Here is a 22567-nt window from a genome sequence, read left to right on the forward strand (position 1 = left end):
TTTTGATTTTTGAAAGAAGACTCACCAAGGCTGCGTTTATTTGATCAAAGTACAGTAAAAACAGCAATATTGTGAAATATTATTACAATTTAAAATATATATTATATATTTTAAGTCAGGGTTAAATACTTTGTTGGAATATATGATTTTTTTTTAACCATTACCCCAGTCTTCAGTGATCAGTGTCACATAAGGTAACAACTGAAGGATTTTACAATGTATGTCCGGATTGTTGGATGAGGTGCAATACAGACAACAACAGAAAGTCCAAGATACTGCTGCTGAGATACTCGCTCCCATAAAGACCCATAGCAATCAGTTACATGAGAACTGCAGAAATGAAATAAACCATATTAACAAAAACTATTACTGTATTTGTAAAAACTATCAATTAAAAAAATATATATATATAAACATTAAAAATAGCAAATTGATAGCAACAATGAGAATATATTTACTCTGCAGTCTATGAACTATTGTGACTAGGATTGATGGTAAATTAATGATGTTGCTGTGATCGTGGGAGGCCTTTATACTTGACTTTATATTTGTAGCATAAAAAGGAGTGAAATGAGAGCACAACAGAGGATTTGAGTGAGGGGGGTTGATAATTTGTAGGACTGGGACACAGCCAGGAACAGCTGGATACCAGGGCAGCTGTTTTTTCTTTAATTATTTTTTATTTTTTTGTAGATCCTGAATGTTTGTGAAGAGCAGCTGTGATTAGACGAACAGAGAGAATAAAACAGAGAGATGCTCTGAGAGGAAGTGCTGTGCGTCTAGTCTGGTCCAATTGTAGGTCATGAAGCAAAGCCATGATTAGAAGAGTCGGAGGCATGCTGAGATGAAAATCATGTATTAATGTTTCTTTTCCCTCATGGCTTTCAACTTTCATTCATTTGCAACTTTTCTTATCCTTTCTATCACTTTCATGCCCTGCCAGCCTCTCATTTCCTTTCCCACCAAGCGCTTGCCAAATCCTCGGTGAACCAGAGGTCTTGGTGAGATCGTGCTAGCCGATTCCTCATTATATTGAAAGGCTTTAAACTCTGAGCGACAGTTAAAATTTTCAAGAGATTTCCAGACAAAGCCAACATTTCTCAACTGTCTGGACAACACTACCAACATTGGGGTCCAAAAGTCAGAGACCACTAATAAAGTGCTTCTAATTTGCATTTTTTTTTTAAACATTTAATATAGTTTATTTATTAGAACTTGCATTGTCAGGATAACAGTTTGAGTTAAGTTGAGTTGATTAGTGGCCCATTTTTTTATTCATTCATTTATTAGTAGCATTATTCATTCATTTATTGGTATTTTTTTTAACACAGAAGTCTAAAATGGAGATTATGTTTTTAGTTTAAGTGTTGGTGTAGTTGTATAGCAGCTGTTTATAAATCCTTGCAGAGTGATTTACAGGATTACTACTTCCTAAAAGTCCATTTATTACTGTCTCCTGTGTGCATCCCTCCCACCTGTTTAAAAACAGAGTAATTATGTGGTTGCCCCATCTACCTGCTCCCTTACTGGCACTTTTTGCTGTGGTAATTGTGTAAATTTTGCATGCATCTGTGGTGGCTGGCACAGACATTGCCCCTACTGATTCCAGCTGTCAGCAGTGTCTATTAACAATGATGAATCACTCCCCCACTTCTCAATTCAATCATAGAGACCACAGCAGGCCTTAGATCTGGTCACCTCTGACTAAATGATTTTTGGAAAGCATGGGGTGGCACGCCAGAGCACCCGGTCAACACTTTGTGTTAGATTACGCTATTAGCCTGCAGGCTTCTGAGCTTTACATCTTCCAGCCTGCCCTTGTAACTGTAGTACGTTACTCAAATGACAAAGCAAGACACACAACCACCACAACATATAGAGCTCTCTGTTTTTTGCAGCTCTTTGTATTCATACTGGCATGCAAAGACAAGCACAGTGACTTTACATGTTGCCATATCTGAATAATGATTAAACTGGGTCTCTCAGAGTCTGATCTATAACAGATGAGTTAAAGGTTATACTGTAGCTATGCTCAAATTAATAGAAACAACCTATCAGAATTTAATCAATTATTTTTTAATTTATTTTTTTCAGTGTTGTTGTAGTTGCTGCATTTCATCTTTGTAGGACAGTAGACATTTATGTCATTGCACCCATATACACACATCAATGCTGTTAGTATTAACTAAACACTAAAAATAAAAATAATTTAAAAATTGTAATTGAAATTAAAGTGCAATAAAAATGTAAATACTATTTATAAAAATATAATTATTTTAATTATTGTTTTATTTATCAATGTATTATAAAAACATGGAAAAACATGAAATAATAATAATAATGTTGCTTTGGCAACTAACTGAAATAAAATAAGTTTAAATTTAAGTACTTAAATTACTAAACCTAAAACTGAAATAAAAATAATTTTTTTAGGTGTTTTTTTTTTTTTTATTTTAAAAAGTGTATATGATATAATATAAAATTTTATTATTTTTATATATCATAATATAATAGAAATAATTCTAAAATAACACTGGCACACATGTACAGACATGCACAAACATATTTAACTTAAAATAACATTAGAAGAAAAACAATTTACAATTAAGTGAAATTAGTTTTTCATGCTGTTATCAGTGAGAGTGTTTGATTTCCCAATGCTGTGCCTCAGAGGAGAACAAAACAACAACATGAATAAATTATGAAAGTGAACAGGGGCTGCCATAACACTAAAAACTTCAACAAACTGCAAATCTGCAAAAACCTTTTCACTGCAAGAGTCTTTGGTAGCACAGCTGAATATGCTGCCACAGCTATTACAGTTGCTAAAACACAGACATATTCAGTATCAGATATTGGTGATGTACAACTTTTGAAAGTCTAAAATAAACATACAAAGCATTTAATTGCATAGGCAGAGTTGTTACATCAGCATTCTGCATCATAAAGTAGATGCTATCATCTTTTTCATCTCTCTTTTCATCGGTGTGGCTCTGCAGGTTAGAAGTCAAGGTCAGTGGGTATCAATCACTTTTCTTAGGTTTACACTTTTCTCTCACCATCTCCCTCACCGTCAGGAGAATGTTTGACCTCCAGAAAGCATGAAAGACAGATGGTGGACTGGATGTGATGGGGTTATGTGATGAGCTCTATGCCACATAAAATCTAGTTGACATCATGCTGTACAGTCAGTCTGTTAACATTTCCCTCAAGAGCTCCTCAGTCCTCTATCAAAGCCCTAAATGTTCTCTGCACGTCTCTACACTTCATCAATGGCATGTAGCCAATAACAAGCTTAGTGTTGACAGGGGCGAGCTGATCTCTTAATGGGGAACGCTGTTAATCGAGATCAATGGCTTTCTATTAATTTTGTAACCCAGATCGTACGCTAGACATCATCTTGTGACCCAAAACAGTAAAAAATAGTTTATTGTATAAAGTATGTCACAAAATATGTAACATAAATGACTTTTAAAAATGGCATTGTATATTAATATTACCAAAAATATTCCAAAAAAGCCAAGCTATTAACAAATTTTTAATCAAATGAATATTTTCCAATTGATGTAGATTCATTTCTAAACCGCAAAATAAATAAATAAATAAAATGTTGTTAAGAATAGATTAAAACGTATGTATGTAATGTAATTCCCTGAAACCATGAAAAACTGATTTCACTGATGCCATTTGAGATTTTGTCAGACTACTTGTATGTAATTGCTTTGCATTTCACTTGAGTTTTAACATGTCCTATACTGTACTGCAACTGTATACCTGAGCATTAGCAACAGACAGATACTCCTCTGATCCATCTAAACGGAAGAGCTAAGGCGACAGGAAAAAGAGAGAAACAAAAAAATCGATGGTTTCTTGTACTCACAGCTTCAAGTTTCTATTTTAACATGACTCGCTATTGATTAGCTTTCATAGCTGAAGTCTCCCTGAGCAGCAGCTCGCTCCAGGAGGATAGAAGAGAGTTTAGCAGAACAAAACCCACAAAATAGAGAGAGGGAAGCTGGGAAATGATAGCCTGATGCTTCCTTGGCCTGCTTGATCCGCACTAACAGTCCCTGCTTAAACACGGTCAACGTACAGTTGCCAACATGAAAGGCTTTTTTTGTGATGGAATTGTGTGATGGACTTTCCCAGAACAGCACGCGGTGCATAGAGCTTTTATAGTGGGGAATGGAGACTGACTTCGAAGGGTGAATCGTTTAAGGAGAGCTTGCCAAGTGCTGTGCTCCCACTCCCGCTGAAATGAAAAGAGTTCCGGTGCTTTGTGTCAAGAGAGGTATCAAACACCTGTGCAACGGAGAGCAATGCTGGGTTGGCAGTGTGTGGAAACAGCAGAACTGCACAGAAGTGCCATGTCTTTGTCGACATTAAATACTTGCTAATTAAAAACCCACGCTACATAATTCTTGTATTATAATCTTACATAAATTATGTCCATGTTCTGCTGTCATGGTGAGTTTATAGTGACCAGTGTGCTCTGTGAAACAGTGTGTTCTTGGTCTGGAACTGATTAACCCGAGCGCTTCTCCGGCACTAGCTAGGTGTTGACAACTTCACAGCGTCATGTCAGTATAGGGATTTTCTGAAGTGCTGCGCAGCAAGTTTGGAAGGTCATACCACTCACACTGCCTAAAGTTGATACCAAAGGGAAAGGGAATGCTAGAATGCAAAGTAAACATGCTAAATGTTGATAAATAAACAGACAGCTAGATAGAGGAGTGATACAGAGATGGAAAGATAGATAGATTTCATTCTGATTGCTAGATGTCTTTCATATCTCCATAATAATAGCAGCCAAACAGTTGTTACAACAAAAAGCACTCCAGAGAGGCCACGAAACAACAGATTTATACAGCATCTCATCCTTATTCATAGCCATGCTTTCTGAAATAGTTTGATGTCCTGTTCTTTTTCTCATGGCTACCCCATCATTTAGGCAATTTCAGCCCAGCCAACTCAAGCAGCATAGCAGACTGGCTATTACACTTTGTGTCACATCCCCCACCCCCCCTCACCCCGGCCCCATTTATTTCACAGGGCCACTGAATGCTAAATGACAACTGGCTGATATTGCCAAGGACTTTATCAACAAACTCCCAATTTTAAACCATGCATCTCCATGACAATAATGGCTTTTGTTTTTAAACTTGTGCATTTGTATTTCCCCTTGCAACAAGATTAAATTACTACTGCCGAGTTCAGATATTCTGCAACAGAACATGGTAGAAACAGATACTGCTGAGATACAAAAAGAAAGTGTTTCAGCATAGGAGAGTAAAGGGTGCTCCGAGTGTTCAGGCGCTTAGTTTCTCTCGGTTCTCCTCCTGCATAAAGCCTAATGATGTGGAGGTAATGCAAAGTCAACTCAGATCATAGGACAAGAGAGTGCCAAATAAGTGTGAATAAACTAGCTGTGAAACGTGGTGCTTTCCTCACTACTTTCAGCATACTATCTCCTACTTACCAATTCCCTCTATTTACAACCTTTCCTTGCAGTTTTGTATTATAGTGAGAAATCCCTTTTCTAAGGTTTTGTATAATCACACCTAAAACCTGCTACCACTATTGAAAAGACCAGCATAAGTTGCATTTTGAAAGCCAGTGTTCTGGCTAGACTTCTTAAAGGGATAGTTCACCCAAAAGAAAATTCAGTCATCATTTACTCAGCCTTGTTGTTCCAAACCTGTATGATTTTATTTCTGTAGTACATAGAAGAAAATATTTTGAAGAATGTTGTTAACCAAACCAGTTCCTAATAAATTCCATTTTACTTTTTGTCCGTACAATGGAAATCAATGGGAACCGAAACTGTTTGGTTACCAACATTTTTCAACATATGTTCTTTGTGTTCCACAAACAGATTTGGAACAACACCAGAGTGAGTAAATGATGACAGAATTTTAATTTTTGGGTGGACTATCCCTTTAAATAGTCTAACCGCCAAAACTTGGAAAACGAAAAATGTAAAAACACCCAAAAACTTCATTCAGGCCAGGTGAACGGGATCTCAGTCAACTCCCCATCTAAACATTTTAAATTTCCCTGTCCTCACCTATTTGTTGACATTTCAGGCCATTTCGAAGCAAGACATCTGCATTTATGAGCAGAGGGAGACACATCTGCAAACCCAATCCATCTGTAGCAGCTCTACTATAGAAACTAGAAACTTTGACCCCTGCGTCACCCCATCTTTGGATTTGTTTTATTGGCATTCAGGCATATGAGGGCACTTCAGGCAAATAAGGGGCAATAGTCCCAAGGGAGAGGAAGCCCTGCAGCATTCAATAAGCCATTTAATCGAGTGGAGAGCAGACATCAATACAGGTAAAACCCAGCAGGATACTCGGCAGGAAAACAGACAGGGGGAGAGGTAGTTTTCATGAGGACTCAGTATGTTTCTCACAGGCAACACACAACTGGGCTCAACACCGCAATAGAGCACAGCTGTGTTTTATAAAGGGAGACCATAAGATTAACATAACATTTTGTGTCTGGCTATTTTAGATTTATTTTAAAATATGCTGTCAGTGATGTTATGAACAACATATAATTTTACTTCTTTAAAGTGTGGGATTTCAAAAACAAATGGCTGTTTAAAAATGCAATGATGGTAAAAAGTGCAGACATGTTCTGAGATTTATAGCTGTAAAAATGATTATCTAAGGTGACATAAATTAATTATGTAACACTCAGCTAACAAATTCAAACTCACTCCTTCTAAACTACAGTATCAATGTAAACTATTATATAGGGAATTAGGTATTGAAATTTATATTCAAAGGTCCTCTAAGTTCAGTTACTGGCCAGACAAATAAAGATGCAGTTCTGTAAGTGCCCAAAATTATCATAAGCATAACTATATTGCTGAGACATTCAGACTCCCTTATTGTTACCACATCTCCACCACATTAAAACAAACACATAATGTAACTAAATCAGCCCAAATAAATGAAACATGTAAATTAAATTAAAACAAAAGTTCATCTTTAATCTTCTAACTGTTAAGAAGGGAGTGATAATAACTCTGTGACCTACTACTCCCAGACACCAAGGCTATAGTCTGCTTTGTCTCAGTGTCTGTGTCATAAATCCCCATGTAGGTGGGGAACTGATTCTCCGCTTGGCCTGTTCTTAGCCGTGGAACTCAGCCGTCAATCAACATAAAAAGCTTTCCAACTGGGAATAAGTAGCACCCTCAGATTTAGAGCACTCTTCCGTAACTTTCTGCACTCGCAGCCACAAAGAGAGAGAGAGAGAGAGCGTGAGGAAAAAGTAGCAAGGTACATGTTATTTTAATTACTGTGGTGTTTACCACCTTATTCCGGTTCCCTAAGGGAAGCTCTACCCAGGCTTTGTGGTTCTTCGCTTTCATTATTTTGATTGACATGACTTACCAGTGACATTGCATTTGGAAGGTTTAAGTTTCCTCTCAAGTTTAAGGTTTTTTTTTTTTTTTTTTTACTACAAATCTGTAACAGCTGGGAGTCAGTCATTAACACCCTTTCACACAGTAACCATTATCTATAGGTAAATGTTACCAAAATATTAATTTATTATTTTAAACATTATTTATTAATAAAAAAAATTATTAGAACATATTTATTCATATAAAATATTTAATTATACATATTTTTTTATTTGATCTCTTTCAAAAATCACTCATAAATCATGCATTTCAAGAAGCATTTAAAAAAATATTTTAATGCAAGTTGTTAATTAAATTAAGTGTTGTTCTTCTTCCTTTACCCTTTCTGTCTAATGTTAAGAAAATAAGTTGTTGCAGAAAATAAAAACTTTCAATCTGACTTCGTCTGGTGCTGTTAAACCTTTGCTGTCACCATCTGTTGTGCACACCTTTGACAGCGCTCTTTTTTTTTTATTAGGGTCCTCTCCATGCTGAAGTAGGGAACAACATTGCCACCTAGAGGATGATCCAAGCCAGCATCCAGCATCTCAGGCCAGATTAACACAAACCCCTGCAACCCTTACGAAACACATGCCTCAGTATCCCGAGCCACATTTAAAAAGTAACTTCATTGTAGCCCCTCCCCCAAATAAAACACATTCAAATGCTACTGTCACATCAGCAACACTTTGCATCGGCTGCATCTCCGGACCAAACTATTGCATTTCCCCTACAGTTGGCAGAAGTGGACAGCATTTATAATGGTTCATTGAGCACTAACCATGAACATTCAGAACTATATCTCCCCATGCAAGATCCAGAGGATCAGAGACCAGAAGATAGCATGCATCCACAAGGGCATATAGAGGAAAGAGAGGGAGGAAAACAAGTAGGACATCGGAGAAAATACCATTGCCACTGGTTAAACTACACCAAATCAAAGTCTTTTTCCACATACCGGTTTTAAACAAACCAACAGTCTTTATTTGATCCACTTGTTGTTAAAACAAATTAAGTAGATTGAAAAAGCACATCCTACCTGAATAGATGGGAGCAAGTCGAAATATATCAGAAAGCCGGCTGTTCACAGGCTCATATGGAGAATCCTCAAGTAAATCATTCCCTGTAATATTAACAAATAACATGTGACTAAATACCAATAATTAAATTCTACATCAATTATGAAATCGTAAGTGCATTATAAATGTCATTATTAAATGTGAGGGTTAGACTATAAAGCTGTAAACTCTACTTTATGTTAGTTGGTATTTGGGTCATTGATTCATGAGACGGATTTACATTTCCGGAGCCAGTTTCTGGTTGATTAGCTATACTGGTCAGTTGAGCCCCCCTCCAGCACACACACATATACATTAACATAAAGCATCAGATGACCTCACACTCCATAAACTTTAATGGACACACTTCAGAAAGGCATTTGAAGACTTTACAGTGACCCTATCTGATAACAGAACCCAGAAAAGCAACTTCCCTGGCTTGGTATTATTGGTTGCCAAGTATTAAAAATAAACAATGTCAGAAAAAAAAATACCATTAGAACTTTATACTGCAATTTGAAGCTAAATATCATCACAGCTTCATATGTTTACAGTGCACTATAGAAGAAGGCAAGTCCGCGCACCCTGTAAATGCTGATAGATCCCCCAGTAGATGCGCAGGCAGTTCTTTTCTTTCTTCATGCCTCTTTTACAGCGGCAATTATACAAAGGGCTCTGCTTTAAAGCGTCCAACGCAAGCCGGCATTCATCCTTCGCCTCCACTCCAGTCACCATACTGAAGTTGCTCTCCCTCCCCGCCACGCACTGCCTCATAGTTCGATACTTTGTGCTGCATCCCGGCTCCTTCAAACACAGCTCGTTCGCCTTCACACAGTCCAGCCGGCTTGAACTAGTAAAGTAAGACTCCTCGGCAGATAACAGCACATCTGTGGAGGACGACAACAGAAATAATCAAATCACGGATAGGATCGAGTTTTACTGAAATGCCTCAACAACTGGCTACTCGAGACTGTTACAAAAGACATAAAAAAATTATAATAAATTAATAAATTAATTAAAATTTCATTCGTTGAAATAGTTATCTTTGTTTTTGTAGGCTACATGAAACATTTCTCGAGTTGATATTGTTCAAGATTATAAGGATTTAATAAACTTAAGGTGCTTTTGAGATTAAAATATTAACACAAGAAGATTTAAGCTGACTTAAGTGGAAAGTAAAACAGCTGATCCTCAAAAGCTAAAATATGCTCTAGTTATGAGACAGTTGTAACACAGAATATATTTATATAGGCTATTTGACAGAATCAAAAAGACTACAATATGAGAAACTCTTTTTCTGATGGTCTCGTGATGACATCTGAGTTTTAATCTTAAATACAATAATGCGTGTCTGAGTACTAATCGATTGCTGTATGATTTACCAATCAATCACTGAATATGTAAAATCGCATTCAAACTCACCCAACAGTGGTAAAACGATGTAAATCGCGGCGAAAATCATTGCGCTTTTTATCCGTGGGTAAATTCTTTCAAACACGCAATTTATTGTTTTGACGATGAAAATAATAATCCTTTCTCATTCAGGTCCATTGAAACATCGTTGGTCACAATGTACATCCAGAGTAGGCTATATAAGAAAAAAAAACGTTCCGTGACCTGGTTCAAAACTGTCACTAACCGATATGGAATGGTTTCTTGGATTAAGACTCATAGACAACGTAACAAAAAGAAAATGAGTCGCGAGGCAGCAGAATAAAACTCCAGCTCTCAAGATATGCTCGTGCGACTGAGCGCGCGACAGCACTGTGGCATTCAGTTGCGCTGTAACCCAAACCAAAGCCCACACGCGACTCAGTGCACGCTCAGCGCTTCTGCGTGCAGGACGGCAACAGGACAAAGACGTCCAGTTTTGCCACTCCAAAACTTATAGTGTTTACTGCTCTCTTTTATTGTGTAACTATAAATGGGGGTTATGCAAGCTGCTTGCTTTCTATTTCTCGTCAGCTGGTGAGTGTGTTTAAGAAATTGCACTGCTGACGCTGAAAGCGCATTTGTTTTCCTGACCTGTAGATGGTGGTTGGACAGTCTGGTCTGATACCAGAGTAGATTACTCTGTTAACCAGTGAAATCAAGTAGGGTAAATAATTTACACGTATATTGTTCCGCGTATCAAAGTCTAAATATCCAGATGCGTGTAAATACTTATTCAATAAAATACTACGAAACTACGAAGACATAGGTGATATCAGTCAGAACATAGTTTTGCTTCATGCATGAATGATGATCACATATAGGTGACATCATCATGAAGACCGTCTCTTGACAGTAGTAATTTATCAAACATCCAAAGACATTTTCTCATTAAATGAAAATAAGGTAAATCGCCTATACAAATGAATAATGCAGTTTTATTTAAGAAAGTTATAATTGGATAGGCTACTTATTTTGCAAAGAGAAACATTTAAAAGGACTTATTTTTCTCTTTAACGTAATGACAATATTTGAATAGTTACTATGTTATGTCTTTCATTCTTAAAGTTTTGGTGCGATCTCTTTCACAGTAGTTTATTGCTTATTGGAAGACTGGTGGAGGTCGCCATCTGTTGGTACGAATGTGCATCTTACTAATGAAATGACTCGACCAGTGGTTCTCAACCTTAGCAACTATATAAGGCTAGGATTTTTATCCTCTTCTCTCCTGAAAAGGTGCCTGTTTTTGTACCTTTTAATAAACACAAATCAGGGTCATTAGCTGTAGCTAGCCTAACTAAAGATTTTTTTTTAAATAAATAAATAAAACATTCAGATAATAAATAGTAAAAAAAAATGCTCTAAATGTGGAATTTGACACTGTGGAAATTGTAAAACACTACTACTCTGCTCTAGCCTATAGCTGAACAAGAGTGACTGTCTCTGAAGAGTGAAAAAGCACACAGATGTTGATATAAATTTTAGATCCAACAATTGATACAGGGAAAACTGAAAGTTTGTTTGCCAAGGTTAAACACTGAATTGAAAAATTGTTTGGGTTATCAGAGGTGAGTGTAAAGTTCCTGATTTTTATCCAAATTAAGAGACATGTTGAGTCCTGTTCACAGTGACAGTGTTCCTACTAGCCAAAGTGTTTAGTATTTTAATTATTATTTAAATATAATTTGTTAAAAGATCACTTTTCAGCTGAGAACCACTGGAATATCCTTGTGTTGAGGACACAGGCTGGTGGATTACATTCTACTTATTCTCCCCTATTAATGCCTTTTACATTTGAATTGGCTATATAGTTAACTACAGTTAAACAGAAATCTATTTCTACCTATCAATGAGATAAACTTTTACATGAGGGGGAAAAAAATCAAAACCTTTTGACGTTTATTCTTATATCCATAGTTAATTAAGGATCAATTACTCCGACCAAATCTATTGACATCTGTTCATCTGTTCAGAGTCATGCTTCTCGTCTGGTTTAAATGCAATTCTCAATTAACTTGAGTTCATTTCATTCTAATAACCGTAAGTGGAGAACTGGGTTTCTACAGACCATCGGTGACAAGCAGGGTTCAAGATCATTTGAAATATTCCCCTCACCTCATCGCTCTTTCTCTCTCTCTCTCTCAATGGGAATTATCTGAATTGTAATAACTAAATCGATTTGTACCAGGCCTGGCTCCAGCTCTAAGATTTAAGGTGGGCCGGACAGTTGGGGTGGTGGGTGTTGGATGATTTCTTGGTTGGGCCAAGGCCTGATTTGCACTGTATCATACAATAAATGAAACTGTTTTAATTTAAGAGTTTGATTGTTGAAGAAAACTCATTTTGCAAATGAATATCAAAATGATATAGTCACCGTCATATAAACTAGAACACTTTAATGTGCTGCATGGCACCAAATCAAGACCATTCTTTCCAGCAGTGTTTGGGGAAACTGGAGAAAGTAAAGAATGACGTGACAAATACTGCTGGACCAAATGGTACCAAATTAAAGTTATTGATTGCTGACTGTGCTTACAAACGCCAAACAATAGGGAGACTGACAGTTTAAATTGCACTTCAAAGTAGGCTGTTGATGAATGAAACCGTTAGTTTAGGAGGCCAAATGACTGAGCTATCTCATGGGCTTTCACATTTCTCACAGGTGGTGTGTCTAGGTACACCTCATCCAGTGGATCATCCGTGGATATAGGCTACTGCATGGCTATTTATCAGAGTCAGCCACTGCCTGGAAGTAAATGCCATTTTCAGTATCCACTCTACATGCTCTCAATGGTGTAACACCAGTGCAACTTCTGAAGAATTTGATCTGAAGTAATAATGAAAGTAAAATCACCTGACTCCAGGTACCAGGAACAGATTCCTCTTCTTTTGCCATCTTTACACTGCTAAGGAGGCAGATAAACTGCATCTGATGTGGTATATATACAATGAAACAGTCCATTTAAACACACTGTTTAATGTATAAGTTACAAATAAATAATATTATGCTAGAAATATAAAATTATAAATAAAGAAAAACATAAGTAGATATAGATACATATACTAGTTCTGGCCTACCAAGAAGTTAATCGTAGTTTTGCGTTAATCAACATGAATTAAACTGTGTAATGCGGACCGGAGAAAATCATTGTTGCTGCGCATGCTTTTGCGCACAGTAAACAGGTGGCAAGACTGCGCATGCGCATCGCGTGAGTAGCGTAGCCCACTCATCTACTACGTTTATTTTGAAACGCTTTCCCCGCGAAACACCAACTACATACTAACCTTTCCTCCCTCCCATTATTATTGTTATAATAATAAAAATGAGTCTAGACACTCTATTTGAGCAAATTTTATTGACAGAGCAGCAGGTGTCAGAAAATATCAAGCAGCTTCATGAAGGTAAGGGCAGATTAGTTAATGGTCAATTTGAGATGAGCTCGCGAGAGTTTTTAAACGTGAAGAAACAGCAATATAATTATTTCACATTAAATATTTCAATATTTTTTTTAAGTTTGTACAAAAGTAAGCTTGTAGAGTTAGAAAATGTTCGTTATTTTGCTCATTCAGTTAAAGCTGCCATCAAGAGTGTACAGGACAAAATAAACTCCTCCCGTGAAAAACTGGAGGAAGCACATCGTGAACTGGATGAGAAGGTAAGGTCGGTTACCCAGTGCTTAAAAAGAGACACACAATGACAGATCAGAAAAGATTAATTTCCCTTTTCATTTTTCTTAAGTGTTATGTGAATGCATAGGCTTAACGTTACCTCAGAAATATTGCCACACAGCAAAGGATGTGCACTGTCACTCATCTTAAAGTTTATCTGTGCAAAAAGCTGATGTTCAGTATTAATATACTTTGGCGCTGTGAAAAGGCATTCTGTTTCATGATTAAAACACTTCATCTAATGGACAGGATACATTAAAATGGAGTGGATCAATTCAAAGCGGCACTGCAAAATCAATCTCGTTTCTTTCAGATTACATTAGTATTATTGTTAAAAAACCTTTAAAAATACAATTAACCTTGCAAACATATGGTATACAGTTTGTTTGTTACCAATGTCAGACATAGTAAGTCAATGAGCAATATTGAATCATTTGATTAAAGAGGTCATTGCATGAATACTGAGGTCAATACAGAGACGGACTTTAGGATTCTGAATGCAAAACCTTCCAGATGTGTCCTATTCACATACAGTACACTGATAACCATGCAGTGAAGATATTTGTATATAAATATAAATATAAATATTTGTATAAAATGTATGCTTAGCCTTTCACAATTCATCCGTTATGCTTCGTGGCAAGTTTAAAACATTTAGTACAGACTCCTTGAATGACCTCAGTGATCCACCTGAGATAGTAAATGTCACAAAAGACGTGTCTAATTTTCTGCGTAATATGTTTGGTCAGACCAATGCGTCCCGTGTAATTATGAGATGTAATTTGCTTGCATTCTTTGAAGCCAGGTAGAGAATAATTACCTGAAGGATCCTTGATGTCTTTCACACTTGACTGAGCTGGTAAAAGGAGAGAAGCAGAGACTTGAATTCAAAAGGCAATGCTATGCCAATTACAGAATGACCTACAAACAAAATGACATAAGCTTACCTAAAACCACAGCACTGAAGCCACTGATCCAGCAGATGAGCGACATGCTGTGCTGCCGCAATGTCTTTGTGCAGCTAGTTAGAAAACGTCACTGCTGTGAATGCAACGTTTATTTTGTGGGATGCTTCATTTGGGGACCATCTGACACAAGACACTGATCAAATTCATGATTAATTTGTGATCGTAGGCTCAGCTCCTGGCTGAAACCAAACTGCAGTTTGTATTGATGACAAAGCGACAAGATCAGCTGGAAAGGCAGAAAGAGGAACTCCTTGGACTGCAGAGAGATCTCAAAGAAAACCTGGTACATACAACCTTCCACATTGGAGTTATATTCCTTATCTTTGGAAAGACCATTGTCTCTTCATTACACACTACATTAAAACAAAACAAAGTTAATTCTGAAACAATATTATTATAATTATGAAAATAGTCACCATCATGAGGACTGATAAAGAAAGTTTTCAGACCTAGCATTATCCATCATCCACTACAATGCACATGCTGAAGTGTTAAAATAATGCTTTTGTACTATTTGTAATCTGCATAATAGCCTCTCCATTATTTTAAAATTCAGGACAGACTGAAAAGAGAATCCTGTGAAGAAAGAGAGAAATTCTTGAAGGACATGATAACTTTCAACAATGAATTCAACCTAATCAGCAACAGAAATGCTGTTTTTCATATCCAAACTCGATCTAAAATCCAGAGCTTGGAGCTGGAAGCTGAAACTCTTCACAAAGGTGAAAGTTTTTTATTTTTAAGTATTTAATGCACTGCACATCAATGTAGTACAAACAAACCACTGTACATAAGACAGATCTGATCTAAATAAATCCAGTAGTTGCTGGGAATGGATAGTTGACAGTCACTGCTGAATAAGATAATACAGGCTTGCTCACAAGTTTTAATATCAGGCAATTATCCATCATTACGTACAGTACTGTTCAAAAATGTATGGTTGGTAAGATTTTTCTCAGCACGTCAAGACTTTTTTTTTGGGGATCAAAAGATACAGTAAAACAGTAATACTGCATTTTTTTAGACAATTTTAGGAATTGTTTTCTATTTTGATAAATTTTTTAATACGTGATGTAAAATGTAATTTTTTTTTAGCAGCCATTACCCCAGTTTTCAGTGTCACATGATCCTTTAGAAATCATTATAATATGCTGAATTGGTGCTAAAGAAACAGTGTTGGAATGTTGAAAACAGTTCTGCTGCTTAATATTTCTGTGAAAATTGCAATGCATTTTCTTTCAGAATTCGTTGATTAATAAAAAGTTCAAAAGAACAGTATAATTTTGAAATAGAAATTCTTTGTAACATTGTTTTTACTTTCATGTTCAATCAATTAAATGCATTCTCATTGCTGAATAAAGTCAATGTTTCAGTAAAATGTAACTAAATATTTTATTGTATTTTTGGCTCAGCTATGGAAGCTATCATAACGTAAATCATTCACCCATGAGATTTAGCAAACTATCTGAGCCAAGATTAACAAGCACTGGATGACTACCTAGCCTTTGTTGACCTGCTAAAATTCGTCATTCAGCTTGCAGAAAATGCACGGTTGTTTTTCAGGTTTAGATAAAAACATATCTGAATGTATGACAAGGGGAAAACCAAGCTTTGCATTCAGAAGGCATCCACAAAGTTATCATTGAAGTGGTGCTTGTTCTTCAAAGACCTGTTTGTTGTAGCTTTAACCACCTGCCAGCAGGTTACTTAAGTTGTCACCTTTGCTGTTCCTTAGAGATGGACTTGCTGAAGCAAAAGAACACTTTGCTAAGCTCCATGAAAGCAGAGAAGAGATCACTAGAAGCTGAGCTCCAGGATATACAATCACAGCTTACAGGTAAAACAGGGCTCTGCTCACTTAAGAACTTCCTCTGACAAAATTTAGAAATATCAATGTGTCAAAATAGGCCTCTCATCCCTTTATTTTTCTGTTCGTCTGCAGATACAGAGAGAGATCTGATGGAAGCAGTGGCTCTGACAGAGAGTTTGAAGACAGAGAGGCTCATGGTCCGTCAGAAACCCTTGACAGACAGCACCTGTATTAGGCAAGAAATTTCTCACTTATCGTAATGTTATTGTGATAGCATGATCCATGAGGAGCGTGAGTAAAAATTGCTGAATTTCCCTTCATCCATCTTTCCATCTTCCTCCTCCTGTCACGTCACCATGTGTAAATAATGCAGCATTAGGTCCATTCTATTAATTAGGTCTTTGATATGTTGCTTGCTATGTCCGGTCCAGAGCTGGTAAACACAACTCCTTCAGATCAGTGCCCCACTAGGAAGTGATGATGGAAAGGGGATCGATAGCTAGCCTGTCTCAGGAAGAAAGTTCGTCCACTGGGGTGCGTAAATCATACGTGGGGGTAGTGTGTGGAGCGTAGCACAAATCTTCCTCATTAATAGGACAGGCTGTATAAGCTCACAGGATGTGCTGAGGATGAGGCTTTTGGGACAGCACTGCTAAGCTCAGGATGTGTTCATTCCTCTCCTATGTAGTCATGAATCACACTTAAACACATGCCCCCATCGTGCATAGGGCAGTTTTTCCCCTCTATCGATCATCTGTCATTGAACACGCCAGTTGAAATTAACAGTGTCTATGTAAGTGGAAGTTATGAGAGCGACTCAGCATCCCAAACTTTACTACATGGTAAGGTTTTAGTGATTTATTTTCCTAATGTGAAGATGTTTCTAGTTTTAAATGTTTTATGACTCTGAATAAGATTTTCTTTAACTTAAACAGACCTCCAAGTTGATTTCCAGTAGTATTTTGTGAGCTTATTCCCATTCCTTATTTGCAGGTCATACCAAATAGATAAAAACATTTTTGTTGTAGTTGTTTTGTGTGATTGCAAATTGTAATCCACGTAATTGTTCCAAACTTTATTAGTAAATGCTAAAATCACTTTAAAAATATGCATTCAAACAAAACATTAATTTATGTTGATTTGATACCCTGGAAACCCATTAAGCTGGAACAAGAAACATCTAATTTCTAAGAGATTTGCTTACTCTTGTTCTAATGACAGTACTCTGTGCTTTGAAAATGTATTTCTTTTTCAAAGCAATATTTCAATCTAAAGTAGTTCATTTAATTATGTCTTTATATGAAAAGATAAGCATCGGCACAGTATATATTCAGTTTTAATTAACCCTGTAAGTCATTTCTTTACTATACAGACAAAATTGTAGATTTCCAAGACTGTGGTGTGTATCACATACATTGTAGCCATATTTTAGCCTTAAGGCTGGTTTTTCTCTTAAAGTTGTAGCTGTAACCTGATAAAGGAAGATTATATGCCATTTATGTCATTTTTGTGATTATATTCTGTACTCAGTAAATATGTGCTCATTCAAGGTTGGCTTTTCTTGTGGTATGCTAAGGATTTCACTGTGCTCACTTTAGCAGAGACACCCCTCAGGCTGTGCTGAAAATACGTGCAAATTTCCTGCAATCATTTCCCTGAATATGAATTGATATATGAATATATGAATAATATCTATCTATCTATCTATAAACAACCAGTATTTAGGCTGATATTACCTTACAAATCAGCATTTAGAGAATCATTTCTAACAAATACATATTAACTAGCTTTCAGAAAGTACACATATTACAGTAATACCTGTAGTTCTCTGCTCGACACAAAGACATGAACAAAAAACAATGATTGAGTGATTTTGTTTTTATTATTTCAATTTTACACAATAAGTATATCTTTATCTTTTAGTTCTCTTAATAATATGAAGTGTAAATTTAATGATTTGAACAAGATTTATTTATTTATTTGGCGATTTGAAAAGAAGAGGTCATGTGTCATTTTAGGCTTGTATCATTTTGCTTTGAGCCTTATGATTGGTTAACCATTGCCAGTTCATCTATGTGTGCCATTCAGACTCAAGAAAGAGCTGGAGTTATATAAAGAAGAAGAGCTTGAGCTTCTGCGAGAGACCCTCAGCTCTGAGATTCACTCCCTGCAACTGGTAACTATGGTTTTTCAAACACAATGAAACTAAAAATGGTCTTTCTCATTGACACTACTACTACTACAATCTACTTATACCTAAAGCTAAGGCACTGAGGAAGTATTTTAAGCAGTTTAGTCTGAAAAAATAGATGAACACTGCTACTGAGCTTTCTAGGCACATGCTAATAGAAATGTGTTTTGTATCATATACACAATGAAGAAAACTTTTTTCTTTGCAGAAGTTATCACAGAAGGGCATATTTTGTTAAGAGTGCTTCAGTGAGACTTCAGTGTGTGCTTCAAAAACAGTGTTTTGTAGACTTATATTACTGTCACTTTATTTTGCCTTTAAATTATTTAATTTAGTTGGTCACAGACTTCATGTACAGTTTAAACAATATTGTAACAACTATAGTTTAGATATTGCTTATTTGTACTGTTAAAAAAGTTTATCTAAACTAGCTCTTTCTAGAGTAGAAATGTTCTTGTTAGTAGATGCCCGTCTTCATCTCACAAGGCACTGATTCTGTGTTATGCATTCACGTTGCAGTTTTATCTAAAATGCTGGTAACACTGGCATCTAGTGGTTCTGTTGCAACAATACAACCCAAAAACAACATTTTAATTATTTTTATATATGCTTGCAAATAGACTAAATTGCATTCATGTAATTTCCAAAAGCAGGCTGCTGCTTTGTTATTAAATATGTCATTAAACATTTTGGAATGGACTACTTTGGCTGTCTAAACTAAATCACACATGGTTTCTCAGCATGGTGGAAATGTTTCACATCCAGCAATCATGTTTAAAATGAACAGGGACAGATTAATTGACCTCAGGCTATGATTGGTAACATTGGATGACTGGTGCACATCTGCCATTAAGCTGATTTTTGTCTCCTCCTTAGACCCCAATGGGAAGATTAGTCCAGCCATGGAAATTAAATTCTCTGAAGCCCTCTTAGTAATAGGCTGCTTTATATTCCCATTGTCTGAGCATATTTAATTGTATACTGTAAAATCGCTTAGAGAAACATGACTATTGATGTTGTAAATCTCCCCCCAGCAATTAGAACTGCTAATACTCAAAATAAAAAAATAAAAATAAAGATGCCTAAATAAATAAACTATTCTTTGTAAATGATGCTGCCTCTGCTAGTTTGCCCTTTGTTTTACCCTTGTCATCTACTAGGGTATTTCTGTACTGGGCCTTGTCATTATGAAGATTCATTAGTTGTTACATCATGTACAGTAATTCCTTAAGTGTGACATTTTCCATAGTTTCCATTTTATTAACATTTTTGCACTTATATGACTCAAGTCCAAAAACTTTAGTAAAATTAACTTTGCACAGAATATCCACTATGTCAGTTCTGAACAATTTTTAGATCCCCTTAATTCTTGTTTTAGCCACAGAGAAGGCTGAAAAAACGTAATGATTGTGTAATGCCTGCCTTAACCAACTCTGATTGAAAGATTTTTGTGATGTTCCCCATTAGTTCTTCATCGCTCTTTATTTTCTGACAGTCCTGGCCCTCAGGGAAGTAGGCAGAAGGGGCTCCCGACACTGCAATGTCAGACTCTGCAGAGAAAAGTTAATGGGAGATGTAAGAGCACCTCATTCAGAACACCTTAGCATGCAGTACTATAGTATTCAGAATTTACATTAGAGAATGGTACCAGCAAACCTGAGGAATTCTCCATGATATAGTCAAATTTAAACAAACGTGCATGTGTATTTTTTTCAGAACTTACTGTCGCATATAGCCAGCCTGCTGCCACCAATGAACTGTGTTGTCCACTTGTCTTGTGTGGCAGAACTGCATTCCTCAAACAGCCTTGATCTTCTTAGAAAATTGAAATCATAACCCTGTTTGCATGGAAAGATTAAATACAGAATAATAAATGTTTTGTTTTTAGGATAGTGGTGTGTACCCTATAGGAATGGCATGAATTCTGTTGTTAAGCTTGTTGTCGATATCTTGGGTTGTCCACTGGGAGGTGCTGATGAATCAGTGGGCTCTGTCTGTTGAAGTGGAACTTGCACACTTGCAAAGTACAACCTGTCACAGTAGCCACACTTTCAGTGTTTGCACTTCATTGCTTGAGTATTGGTTAGGTTTTGGTTAGGTTTATTTATACATTTTACAAAAGTGCACATACTCTTTGCAGGTTCTTAAATCAAGATACATTTTCTAGAGACGCAAAATGAAATAAGAAAATAAGAAAAGATAAGTCTTGTTTTCTGAGAAATTTATCAAAATGACTTTGTGATTATAACAAGAACAAATTTCTACCATGTAGTCAGAAAAATTTAATTCATTAAAAGGGAAAATTATATAATTTTTTACTCCATTGGCAGATATTTATTCTTTTTTCAAGCGTAAATATTTTTGTTCAGTTTCATAAGACTTCTTCATTTTCAGTCTCCAGTAAATGTATTTTAACTTAAGGATGTTTAGATATTTGTTTTAGAAAAACAAGACAAAAGTACTGAGGAAGATCTTCTTTTTTTTTTTTTTTTTTGCAGTGCATGCAAAATTTAGTGTCATGACTTTATGAATTTAAGAATTCCTGCTTTGATTTAAGACTTTTTAATACCTGTAGGAACCCTAAATTCAGAAATGTAATTTATACTTTATAGTGGAAAGTTTATGCAAGTTATGCTTAAACTACAAAACATTATTTTAATTTTAATTTTAATCCAGATTGTATGTTTAAATCTCAGTACACTATTTGTTTTGTTGTTACATAAATTAAAAAAAAAAAATAGCAAAGATAAAATGTGTTATTATAGCAATGAGAATAATGTACAATATACCGCATTGCACATAGGTTTACAGTAGGCCTCCTTCCTTGCAGATAAACACAGCAGGCCTCCATTCTCTGTCACATCTGGAACTGGACATTTTTTTGGCAGTGACGTTTGAAACTCTGTGAAGAGAAGATCTGTTCATTACTTTATAGTCATAAATCTGAGCTGTTTAACTTGCTGTCTTTCAACTATATTTAAATGTAATTGCATATGGTACACATCTGATATCTGGGTGCTGTGCTACAGTATGTTTGCAACTCAAAACGTCTTATGAGATGATATTGCAATGTATTCAAGTTTTCGAAAAACAGCCTATATGCTATTGAGTAAAACGTTAAGTAAATAACATTAAGTATATGCTAGTAAGTAAAACATGGTAGGATAATCTCATGGTATGTTGTTTAGAACCTTTTTCGGAGGGGGTTATTGAATTACCTTTATTTTGTTGCTTCTGGATGATATCAGTCAGTGTTTGTAGTTGAATAAAAATGTTTGCCTTTTGATATTCTGTCCATGTTCTACTTTTGTTTTCAAGACAGATTTTCATATCCTAAATAAAGAGAGTTTAATATAAAAATCTCATTTTATTTTTATACGTACTTGCAAAAGTCAACAGTGATTTTATTAAAATTACATTTTGTATGTAAATAGATAGTTTGACTCTGCATTGTAGCTGTAGATAATTCTATACCTGAAGCTGTTTGTCAGTCTGGTTATAAGTACATTCAGAGGAAGAACAGGAAGAATTATTATTTCCATGAGCTGTAGTCAATAGAAATGCTGTAGAAAATCACAAAGACATCTCCAGTAAAAATCTTTATAGAGATATAATAATCAAATCGTTCAAGATTTAGCATGTCTGATGTGAAGGAATCTAATCAATGCTTACCAAAGAGTAAGCAAAGCTGCTTCCATGTTCTGCTCATTGTGCTAAATTTCATGTTAGTTCTGTTGCAAAAGACTCTGTGCTATGCTTACCTCTAAATAGTTCTTTTTGGGAAAATTTATTGCATCATAGGTTAATGTGCACTCATCTTGTTGACCGAATTACAACACACCTGCTGTGAAAATGCAGAATTTCTAATGTTTTGAAAGAGTCTGTATATCATTAATTTTATTTTCTGTCATGACAGTCAGAAATGGACAAAGTGCTAAAAGTGTTCACTGCTCAAACAGAACAGACTAATTGCCAGAACACAACAAGTCTGTTATGCTTCATCACTCTTTTGTTGTGTTT

The 22567-nt window shown here is 35.9% G+C and overlaps 3 protein-coding genes across 5 annotated transcripts in view; 1 reads left to right on the top strand and 2 right to left on the bottom strand.

The window, feature by feature from the left end:
- gfra1a (gdnf family receptor alpha 1a) overlaps nt 1–10428 on the bottom strand; it is an 82646-nt gene extending 72218 nt beyond the window's left edge. Inside the window, exons 1-3 of one of the 2 annotated variants that reach the window (XM_042736734.1) lie at nt 9901–10428; nt 9063–9365; nt 8460–8543 (exon numbers count right to left, since the gene is read on the bottom strand). In XM_042736734.1, the coding sequence (XP_042592668.1) occupies nt 8460–8543; nt 9063–9365; nt 9901–9940 (427 nt within the window). In that variant the 5' untranslated portion in view covers nt 9941–10428. The remainder of the gene's footprint in view (nt 1–8459; nt 8544–9062; nt 9366–9900) is intronic. The other variant, XM_042736735.1, reaches the window with a different exon arrangement.
- A 2562-nt stretch (nt 10429–12990) lies between these two features.
- On the top strand, nt 12991–19937 carry ccdc172 (coiled-coil domain containing 172). 2 transcript variants are annotated; one of them, XM_019109599.2, is made up of 8 exons: nt 12991–13311; nt 13480–13565; nt 14713–14829; nt 15103–15268; nt 16282–16383; nt 16489–16591; nt 18445–18532; nt 18756–19937. In XM_019109599.2, exons 1-8 carry the CDS (start codon nt 13233–13235, stop codon nt 18783–18785), a joined length of 771 nt encoding a protein of 256 aa, XP_018965144.1. In that variant the 5' UTR covers nt 12991–13232; the 3' UTR covers nt 18786–19937. The 2 variants fall into 2 exon arrangements, with proteins under 2 accessions (XP_018965144.1, XP_042592670.1); XM_042736736.1 differs by having other exon boundaries at nt 19424–19937.
- Nucleotides 19782–22368, bottom strand: si:ch1073-126c3.2 (uncharacterized protein LOC555816 homolog). Its single transcript, XM_019109601.2, has 6 exons — nt 22220–22368; nt 22022–22110; nt 21766–21880; nt 21337–21449; nt 20271–20385; nt 19782–20097 (listed from the first exon to the last, which is right to left on the bottom strand). The coding sequence occupies exons 1-6, from the start codon at nt 22269–22271 to the stop codon at nt 19922–19924; spliced, it is 660 nt and encodes a 219-aa protein (XP_018965146.1). The 5' UTR covers nt 22272–22368; the 3' UTR covers nt 19782–19921.
- Nucleotides 22369–22567: the final 199 nt, after the last annotated feature.

This window comes from Cyprinus carpio, chromosome B13, assembly GCF_018340385.1.
Source record: "Cyprinus carpio isolate SPL01 chromosome B13, ASM1834038v1, whole genome shotgun sequence".
Lineage (NCBI taxonomy): Eukaryota > Metazoa > Chordata > Actinopteri > Cypriniformes > Cyprinidae > Cyprinus > Cyprinus carpio.

What these genes read in the sequence shown, in the direction of transcription:
- ccdc172 (XM_042736736.1), top strand. Translation starts at nt 13,233, where the DNA reads ATGAGTCTAGACACTCTATTTGAGCAAATTTTATTGACAGAGCAGCAG. An exon ending in AGCTGAAACTCTTCACAAAG is followed by an intron (nt 15,269 to 16,281) that starts GTGAAAGTTTTT and finishes GCTGTTCCTTAG; the next exon opens with AGATGGACTTGCTGAAGCAA. An exon ending in AGATTCACTCCCTGCAACTG is followed by an intron (nt 18,533 to 19,423) that starts GTAACTATGGTT and finishes TCTCCTCCTTAG; the next exon opens with ACCCCAATGGGAAGATTAGT.
- si:ch1073-126c3.2 (XM_019109601.2), bottom strand. Translation starts at nt 22,271, where the DNA reads ATGAAATTTAGCACAATGAGCAGAACATGGAAGCAGCTTTGCTTACTC. An exon ending in AGACTGACAAACAGCTTCAG is followed by an intron (nt 21,881 to 22,021) that starts GTATAGAATTAT and finishes CTCTTTATTTAG; the next exon opens with GATATGAAAATCTGTCTTGA. An exon ending in GTAAACCTATGTGCAATGCG is followed by an intron (nt 20,386 to 21,336) that starts GTATATTGTACA and finishes CCATGCAAACAG; the next exon opens with GGTTATGATTTCAATTTTCT.